Source organism: Triturus cristatus, chromosome 5_2 (assembly GCF_964204655.1).
Source record: "Triturus cristatus chromosome 5_2, aTriCri1.1, whole genome shotgun sequence".
In the NCBI taxonomy this organism is placed as follows: Eukaryota; Metazoa; Chordata; class Amphibia; order Caudata; family Salamandridae; genus Triturus; species Triturus cristatus.
The window spans coordinates 389,507,776-389,518,398 of NC_140588.1; the positions used below are offsets into that span (position 1 = coordinate 389,507,776).

Consider the following 10,623-nt stretch of genomic DNA (forward strand, 5'->3'; position numbering starts at 1 on the left):
CCACTGACCCCTGCCCCCACTGTCTTTTCAACCTCGAATCCAACCTTATCAGCACGGAACTCACCAGCATCATCAACACCTCCATCACCACAGCAGCCTTCCCAGACAGATGGAAACATGCAGAGGTCAAACCCCTCCTAAAGAAGCCCTCTGCTGGCCCTAGCGAACTCAAATATTATCGTCTGATCTCGCTGCTCCCCTACCTGGCCAAAGTACTCAAGAAGGCCATCACCAAACAGCTTACTGAATACCTGGAATAAAAACATCTACTTGACACCTCCCAATCAGAATTCTGTGTCAACAACAACACTTAGACTGCCCTTATCGCTGCCACACACGACATTAGAAACCTCCTCGACTGCAGACAGACTGTGGCCCTGATCCTCCTTGACCTCTCTGCTGCTTTTGACAGCATCTCCCACCACAACCTCGTCAACTGACTCTACAACATTGGCATTCAACAAAACCCCCTCAAGTGGATCCCCTCTTTCCTCACAGGATGCACAAATAGTATCTGGCTGCCTCCCTTCACCACCTATCCCAAGGACATCTTATAAGGCGTACCCCAAAGATCATCCCACTGCCTCACCTTGTTCAACACCTACATGACCCCCCTCACAGACATCATCAGAACCCACGGCCTCAACATAATTTGCTCTGCAGACAACACTCAAATCATCCTCTTGCTCACTCAAGACCCCTTCACCACCATAATCAACTTCTGCGATGCCATTACCAACTTAGCCAACTGGATGAGAGCCAACTCTCTTAAACTCAACTTCAACAAGAAAGAAGTACTGATCTTCAGGAAGAACACATCCTTATGGGACCACAGCTGGTGGCCAGCAAAACTCGGACTAACACCCGCACCTTGCACGCAGCCTAGGCATCATTCTTGACAGTGAACTGACCATGAAACAACAAGTCAATGCAGTCACCTCCTCCTGCTTCCACACCCTTCGCATGCTCTGCAGAATCTTCAGATGAAACCCAGTCAACACTAGAAAGATTCTCACTTACTCCCTCGTCACCAGCTGACTCGGCTACGGCAACACTCTACACTGGTATGTTCACTGAGCTCCTCAAAAGACTCCATACCTTACAGAATGCTGCAGCCAGACTCATCCTGCACCTCCCAAACTGACCCACATCACCCACACCTCGGGAACCTCCACCGGCTCCCTATCCTGAAGAGATGCCCATTCAAGATCCTCACGCACACCTACAAAGCTCTGCATGATCAAGGACTGGCCTACCTCAACCATCAAATGAACTTCCATCAACCCTCTAGACACCTGTGTTCCTCCTCACCAGTCCGTGCACACCCCCCCCCGCATCCGTCACAGCGGGGGACGCTCCTTCTCCTACATCACAGCCAAGAACTGGAACAATCTACCGCTTCATCTTTGAACAGCCCCCTTTCTGGCGGACTTCAGAAAGAAACTCAAGACCTGTCTCTTTGACAGAGCCCAGATATCCCTAGGGGAGACAGTGCTGCGCTCTACAAATGCTGATTGATTGATTGATTTATTGATTGATTGATCGATTGATTGATTGATGTAGAACCACTGACTACTGTGGCAAAGTGTGTTTTTTGAGATCAAATACTATATAACTTGCTTTTCCAATGTTTTTTTTTATTATTGGCAAGTTGCTGGCAGCTGCCACAGCAATGTTATATAAAAAAAGATGGTAAAACAAATGATACATTGACAAATCTTAAAGGTTGGCAACCAGCACCTGACAGATTAGCTTTGCCAGTGCTTATTTTATATATAGCGTTAGACACGCTCTGTCTCACCTGGAGTTAGAAATATCATTTCCCAGATTTAAGAGACTTAAATACTGTATTGGGCATGTTTACCATCTGTATCTTTTACTCAAAAAGTACACACAGCATTTCAAGACAAACAACTCATAGAAACCTGCTCCTCTATTTAGTTTCCAAAATACGTCCCAAAACACAAATAGTTTATTACATTGTAACTCACATTTCGTCTCATTTCGAGCCCCCTGGTAATTCTAGAGGGAACCCCATGCAATGTGCGCTACATATAACTTGAGACCAGACTTTCAAAAGCATGAAAAAATATTTGGCAAAACAAACACGAAAAACTAAGACCGGTTATAATGTTTGCCATTGCCATGTTCAAATAATACTTCATTTTTGTATGTTGCCAGAAAGAGCTGCAGTGAATCGATTTGAATTGTTAATTCTTGTTTATTTTAACCACAATGAGTGATCAAATGCTTTTGCTCAAAACTGGCGGAATACATTCTCCTGTTTATTCAACTTAAATGCAATATTTCAGAATGATTGATGAACTTTTCAACAAAGCGTGACAGAAAGGCAACCCAAAAAGGCGGGGATGATTGAGACAGGAAAACATTTAAAGGCCTGTTCCTGAGAGCAGAAAGTCAGCTGGGCATTGAATATCAGCACTTATCACTCCACAAATTAAGATCATGAAATAGTGGTGAAATCCCTTTATTGTACCTAATTGTGAATTTGCGCATAAGTGGTTTTCCACAAAAAGTGAATTGCTGTACTATCTGTGTTTGGTGACGTGTGCTGTACATTTGTGTGCCATTATTCTGTCTTCGCCATAATTTTATCGGCAAGAGTCAAGCACGTGCTAATGGACTCACTAGGGTGCAATGCATAAGCTTCACTGCATACCAGTGCACGACTTGCCTCTGCAATGTGCACAAATGTGAAAGCCAACCCTGAGGTGGCTTCATACGTGTGGTGGCCAGGAAGCACTTAGAGGCGTGGCGAAGGAGGTGCCGCCTATAATTAGAGGTGGGCGAGCCACTTGAGGCTCGAGCCAGACTCAAGACACAGTCCTGGCTCCTCCTCAGCTCGAGGTCCTCTTGGACCCGCCTGCTCAAAACGAGCCAGGCTCCAATGTGGCTTCCGCCAGCCACCCATGCTGTCCCATCATGCGCCACGAATTAAAAACAGCAAAAGCCTTTGGCGCTAAAAAGGAGAGAAAGAGGTAGTCATCTAGTGGGTGAATTGCACTTTGAGAGCACTTTCCAATATGCGAGTTCAAGGTGTAACTGAGTAGAAAAATAGCCCAATGTATTAATGCGTAAATCTTCTCCATGTTAAAGAAATGCAATTTTTTCCTTTTAAAGAGACTATCATATCTTCACATGATGTTTGTTGCGTGTTGTAGAGGCCAACTCTTTTCAGAGATCGGCTCATGCACAGACTTCTGGATTGGCTCTGACTAGGCTCCCCCTGTTAATTTCTTGGCTCGTCCACCAGCCGTGGCCCGGGCAGGTAAGAGCAATGGGGCCAGGTTGGGGGGCGGGGGGTTCGATAGACGACTACGAGGGAAAATTAAATAAATAATTTATTTTCCCTCATCATCGTCTGCCGAAATCCCCTCCACCCAGCCCCACCACCCCGCCGCTCTTACCTGCTGTCGCCCAACTCTACATTTAATGTGGGGTGAGACGGTGTTATTCATTGACTGAATCCCATGGCCATGTCAGTGTTCTGTCAACATTAAGAGCCTGATCACATAATCATTATTTTATTGTACTGGAAGAGAACCAAGCAAATACTTTTTCTAATCACATATTTATTTTGTGCGTTCCAGAAACCTGTGAAAGCACACAACTAGCCCTGTCTATTCAGCATAGTTTCTGATTGTTCCTGTCTGCTGGGCCACACATGGTCTCCAGCTTTACCATTGCTTGTTTTTAGGTCTCGCCTACTTAGCGCGCATGCGCTACTTAGGAGGGCCTTTAGCCGTCGCTCTGCTCCTTTTCAAGCACACACTCATGCTTGTGGCAGCATCCACCTTGCGGGAGCGAGCAGCGGCGCGCCACAAGCATGAGTGCAGTGCTTGAAAATTAGCAGACTGCTCTCCCAAGCGCGCGCTCGCCACCCGCGCGCTCACCTCGTCGACTAAGTTGCGTGCGGGGTTTATAGTGCGTTCGCTTTCCCTTTCTCCCTGCTGCTCTGACTGAGACCTCTTCTCACTGCCTGCAGTGTGCTACTTTAACTCTCTACAGCTTTCTGCCAGACAGCGCCCCAGAGTCCCTGGACTTTTAGCCCCCCAAGGCGCCTCCGGTCCCTACTTCTCAGGACTGCTACAAGCATGGACTAACAGCAATGCTGTGCCATGATGTAGCGCCTTGGATTGATACAGAGCGCCGTCTGCCTTCAACGCGTTTACGCCCTGGGTTCTACTGGTGCTGGCAGTTATATTTTCTGAACCCATCACCAGAACTTTCTTGAGTCGCACTCTGACCTCTGACAGAGACTTGCCGCGCTGGAGGAGCGCTGAGGATTATGCTGTTTGGTGCCTTCCTTCCTTAGGGCGGGACACGCCCCGACCGACACTCGCGCCAACTCTCCTCTCAGTAAGTTTTACCCGGTCAGAGGGCTTTTCCATGGCGCAAACCTCCCCGTGTACTCTTATGGGCAGCCGTGACTCCTCCTTTTATCACTCGCATGGGAAAGCCGCCGCTCATTCTTTTATCCCTTCATCACCACATGCCTTATGTTTAATACCCTTTCATGGGGCAGTCGCTGCTCCTTCTTTTATCACTCCATCACCACTGCCTTAACTTTCATACCCGCGGCTCCCTCTCTTATCACCTCCTCAGACCAGTCCTTGTTAACTTTGATGTTCGTGCAGCCCACCGTGGCGCCTGGTTGCATTTTTTTTTTAATTTAATCACTATGGCGTGCCTTCACGGTCGCCATTTACATAACTTGAATTCCAGGGAGTAGTACACATTTAACAGCCACTTCAGTGTCCGTAGGAGAGGAAGCGGAAGCCTCCCCAGCAGCTGAGGTAAGCTGCATAAAATAAGCTATGTTTCTGAGGCATCAACAGGCGCTCTTACAGCAGCAGTCTCTGTTTGTTCTTTGTTACTAGGACACTCATCAGCGAGGCACTCGCAGGCACTCTTATGCTAGCTGTCTCTGTATGGTGCAAAAACACCCTTGGTTAACTGACCAGCACAACAGCAACAAAATGTTTTGGCCATGTCTTCAGACCTTTATCTCATCTTCCCGCAGCTGTCAAACTTGGTGGAATGTTAGCGTCTTACTACTGCATACATACCTTTTCCCCCGCCATCGAACTCCTGGACATCGTGCATTTTTATTAATACCTGCAAGCACCCACCAAGTGTTTTTGGAATCTTCAGACCTTTATCTAATCCCCGCAGCTGTATAACTTAGTGGAATGTTATCGTCTTACTACTGCATACATACCTTCCCCCCCGCCATCGAACTCCTGGACATTGTGCACTTTTATTTATACCTGCAAGCACCCACCAGGTGTGTTTGGAATATCTTCAGTCCTTCATCTAATCTCCCCGCAGCTGTATGCAGCTGTATAACTTGGTGGAATATTAGCGTCTTACTCCTGCATACAACCCTTCCCCCCGCCATCGAACTCCTGGACATTTTGCATTTTTATTATTTATACCTGCAAGCCCCCGCAAAGTGTTTTTGGAATCTTCAGACCTTTATCTAATCTCCCCGCAGCTATATAACTTGGTGGAATGTTAGTGTCTTACTACTGCATACAACCCTTCCCCCCGCCATCAAACTCCTGGACATCGTGCACTTTTATTTATACCTGCAAGCACCCACCAAGTGTGTTTGGAATATCTTCAGTCCTTCATCTAATCTCCCCGCAGCTGTATAATTTTGTGGAATGTTGGTGTTTTACTCCCACATACATTCCGTCAAACTCCCGGGCATCAGGAGGCTACAGAACGAATTCTGTGGTAACACTGTACCACCAGCCCTAGGCTGTACTACAACAGAGTGGAAAATAAATAGCTGTGGCATGTTTTAAAGTGTTATTTAAAAGTGTGTATACCTGGCAGCTCAAACTTTAATTAATTTTTACCTTGCTCCATAGTTTACAACACAATGTTAAAGCATCCGTTATTTGCAATTTAAAAAAAAAAAAGCAAACAGCATTCCAAGCTTAAAAACTACAGTGGCGTAAAATGGTGTGGCCGGATTATAATCAGGATTATGTGCTGCATGGCTAAACACTTATAAGGTCCCAAAGGCGAGACCTATTGGCTATGCCAATGCTTGTTTTAATTATTGCCCCTTTGGACCTTCATGCACTTACTGCCCAATTCCTACCAATTCAGGATATATAACTCCTCCATGGTCTCAAATTTTGCTCCTGCTTTTTCGGAAACATTGCTCAGATATTTCATAACAAAAACACTTGCTAAAACAATTTACTTGGGGGCATATTATCAAGGACGGCGTTAAAAATTATCGCCGGTTTAGCGGCAAAGAACTGCCGCTAAAGCGACGATAATGGGCTTGATAATATGTCCTTGAGAATTCCAATAGAAGTCCATGTTCTGGTGTGAACATGGGCTTCTATTGAATTCTCCAGGGCATATTATCAAGCCCATTATCGCCGCTTTAGCTGCAGTTTTCTGCCGCTAAACCGGCGATAATTTTAACACCGTCCTTGATAATATGCCCCTCGGTTCTCTTGTTTACTTCATCCCTTCCTGTGAAAAAAAAATTATATTTCTCCATGTCCTTTATCTTGTTGTGTTGTCTGTGCCTGCTGAGTACGCTTCCAGTAGCTGTGCAACCTCCATACAATGGTGTAACAATAGCCCCCGCAGTCCCTGCTGTGTGGGGGGCACCAAGCTACAGGGGGCCGGCACTTTGCGCGGGCAGTGGGGCCCCTGGCTTAAAAGCTCCTAACTGGTTCAGGTGTGTGGGCGGGGGGCTCCGTGAACTTTGCAAGGGGGGGCAAGTTTTGTTACGCCACTTCCCCCATAATGTGGCAATAGCTTAGTAATAATTGGTGCATGGCATGACGGGTATACATCACTCAACATTCCCGGTGACTGCTCAGATATGGCACCTATAGTCATTACGGACTTCAGAGTTTGGCACTTAGTAATCATCAAGGGGCATATCAACAACAACCGGCGATAATTATCGCTCAGCGCTATTAGCGTGAGGATAATTATCGCCGGCTAGCGTGAATTTTTATCGCTGAGATAGCGTGCTATTAGCAACGCTTATCTCAATAGCGATAAAAATCTACACGCTAACAGGCTAACGTGAGATTATCGCTGGAAACCCAGCGATAATCACACGTTACCTTGTTGATAGGGACAGGCAAACTTAGCCATGATATCCTCCTTCCATAGGATATCATGGCTAAGTCTGAAAATTAGCAGACGTAAAAAAGCAGCGTTAACCGCGGTTAGCGCTGCTTTTTTTGTCTCTTACAGGGTTAGCGACATTCTTGATAATAGGAGAAATGTCGCTTAGCGACATTTCTCCTATTATTTTACTCTGGAACGCCCCCTTTGCATCTCATTAGAGATGCAAGGGGAAGCGTAGAGTAAAAGGGTGCTAACATGCCAATTTGCGTGTTAGCACCCTGTTGTTGATAGGGTGCTAGTTTTATCTCTGCTTTTTTGGCTTTTAAAGCCAAAAAAGCAGAGATAAAGCCCTTGTTGATATGCCCCCAAGTTCTGCTCAAGTTTACCCTCTTCCATTAGTGCCTGTCAGGGCACTCTCGAATTTTCCAACCATCACATTGCAATGAGGCTGGGTGGGGGATATCCTCTGCTGAGTGCTGCCCTTTGGGGCAACAGATACTGCAAGTGTGGGATAGTACTGGACCCTCGAACACGAAGGGACCGCAGCTGATCCCATTCAAGCTGCACAGCCACGTCCATCATGAATGAATCCAATCAATCAAATATATATTTAACTTTTCATTCTTCTGCCTTATTGCTCCATTACTTTTCGCCATTTTTTTTTCAGTGGTTTTCTTCAATTCATTTTACCCATTCACTATTGTGCAGGGAACTATGCCGCGACTGCAGAGTCTACGCAGAGGTAAGTATATGTACTGATAGAAAATGTGGGAGGGACAGAAGGGGGTGGCTGGAAAATGGGGACTGCTTACAACTAAATGGGAGGGCATTAGGGAGGAAAAAGGAGGGATTCAGAGAGGGTTGGGCGGGGCTTTATCCAGGGATGTGCATCCACCCACAAGAGAGTAAGCCTACTGCCATTCATTAACCGCACTTACTACAGCATTTTTTTCTTCTTCAACAATTTAAAAAATATATATAAAGTTAAATCAACCAATTAATCAATACGGATATACATATAAACTTAAATTAAGATAATATTTAACATAAAAATAATTTTGCTAATTGTTTGAGTTTTAAAAAATTCGTTTTTTCTGTACGGTAGGTTTACATTTGTCTGCAACACCTTCTTCAGAGGATGCAGACTAGTAAGCCTACACGTTTGAGTAACTTTACACAAGTTTTACGATTAGCCTAAAGTAATAAAGTTACTCAAAAACGTCAATGTAAACTTACATGTGTAACAAACTCACAAGTGTAAGTTACCTTTGTGGATAGCAACGATTATGAGCACATAGATCACATATCTCTAATCTACATCGTTTGAATGAATTATGTGTGTCTTTGTGCGGTTACAAACAAGCCACACCTACAGACATTGTCAGAGCTTGTTTTATACTGAACATGTTAAACTAGTGTTTTGCAGAGCTTGGATTGTGGAAGGAACTATTACAACAAGTCTCATTCGAACGCTTTAAATGGACGTCGTCTGAGATACCTCTTGAACTGACGTCGACATTTTTAATTGGTAGTTTTAATGCAATATATATTTTTATGGATACTGTTTACCTGGTGCAAGGGTCAGAACCATTGGCATGTAAGCAACGGCATGGCTGCATTCCATTGTCGTTGAGTGACAGAGTTCTTTGCATGACACTGAACTACAAAACACACACATTTTATATGGCCAGTCACTCATCCCTAACCGTGCCAACTGTAAAGGGCAGAAGGTGGGAGTCTTCAGCCCTGGCCAGGTGCTCTCCACTCTTTAAGAACCTTTCCTTTCAGGAGTGACATGACTGCTATAGTAGTGTCCACGTGCTAGCGCGGTGCTCACGAGCCAACCGCCGCCTGCAGTACATCGGGGTGAGGGAGCAGGCACACTGGGTCTCACCAGGAGAGGTCGTCATCTGTACTTAATGTGCATATAAACGCCTTTTCTGGAAAGGTATCTATCCTACAAAGAGGTACAAGCAAAAGCCACTGCGTCATCACGCCCAAATAATCGCCTTTTCCACACACTTTCTTACAAAGTCGTCATAAATGCATCTTTATAAACCATAAATTTGTTTGCACCATTTCAACGCTGCGATTTGCCTTTACCTCTTCAGTGCGCTGTGGCACCTGCACATTCACGATTACAAGTGTCTGCCTCGGCGCTGCGCTTTATACCGCTGGTGAACTCGAGGAAGTTTTCCAAAGCTGGTTCAAAGTGCTCTCGCAGAAGCAGAAAGTTGTCATCGAGTTTCCATACATTATTAATAAAGCATGTATTTTTCCTGCTTTAAGAGAAGGTTTACGTGGATTATGTGGTCGTAAATCAAACGAAGACATAGACTGAGGCCATAAAACAACTCACCCAGCTGGAGTGCAGAGTGTTTCCGATGGTAGGTGTGTGAAGTGCAGGAATCCCCTCGCAGCTGTGAGGGGCGCTGAGCTCCGTGCTGTCCAGGTGCTGGTCTCCGCTGGAAGACGTCAGCGCGAGGCTCTGCAGGCTGCCTGTAACAGAACACAGCACCATGCCGCAGGTCTAGCATAAAAACTGTGCCCTGGGGCTACCCACGCCCTGACGTCACACCGAGCCCACACTGCTGTTCCATGGAGGGCCCACCCCAGCCCCCGCTCTGTCCCACTGCACGGTGTGTGGCAAAGACATTGAAACTGGGAGAAACACGTACGAAGCGAGGAAGCACACATGGAGCGCAAACTGGGGGTGTTGCACGTGGACTCCATGTGGGAACATTTATCATTAGTATGACATTTGAAAAGATATTTGGTTTACCTTTGCGACTACCCCCTCAATTGAGTCAAACACAGTGCATTTTGCAAAGGAATGTGCTAGTCTGTTGCAGTCTCCAACCATTCAAACCAGGTACATACAGTCATGCCGCACGTGAAATAACGTGGTGTTCTGTTTCCGTATCCCTTCCATTTTTTTGTGCAATGAGGCTTGAGAAAATAGGATAAAAATGTCATTTTACCAGGTTTGTCCTTTGGAGGTCAAAACTCCTCTCACTTACCTTGTGGTGTTTTCCCATCTCAGGTCACTTGTAGGAGTGGGAACACACTAGAAGATTTCCTGCCTCACCAACCTCACAGTCCTCCTGACTCATTTTGGGGTGGCAGATCTGCTGCATTTGACTGTGGTCCTTGTGGTGATCCTGTCTCTGGAAACCATAGGCCTAGCAACCCATCCCCCACAGGACCGCAGTGTGATGGGGCAGCTGCCTAGTTCCACACCCGAATCATCCCAGAAGTGTCCCCTCCTGGATACTCTCAACTATTGGTTTCTTTGCAATTCATTGGAAAAGCCTAGAAGAGAAATCACTTTTTGAATGTTAGCCAGTTCATTTCCTACAATATAGAGGAGGTGTGGTACCATTTATTGGTGCCTAGGTTTGAAGTTATAGTTCACCATATCAATGACCAGTGGTTCCATGAAGGCATCGACATCTAAGATAATGTCAAGATTTTCTCTCTTGGTTG

General features: G+C 45.8%; 1 protein-coding gene across 1 annotated transcript in view; it reads right to left on the reverse strand.

Annotated features, from left to right (window-relative positions):
* LOC146823048 (uncharacterized) overlaps nt 1-9,733 on the reverse strand; it is a 567,962-nt gene extending 558,229 nt beyond the window's left edge. Inside the window, exon 1 of the mRNA XM_085606614.1 lies at nt 9,497-9,733. Coding sequence (XP_085462740.1) covers nt 9,497-9,674 — 178 coding nt within the window. The 5' untranslated portion in view covers nt 9,675-9,733. The remainder of the gene's footprint in view (nt 1-9,496) is intronic.
* Between the last annotated feature and the right edge of the window lie 890 nt (nt 9,734-10,623).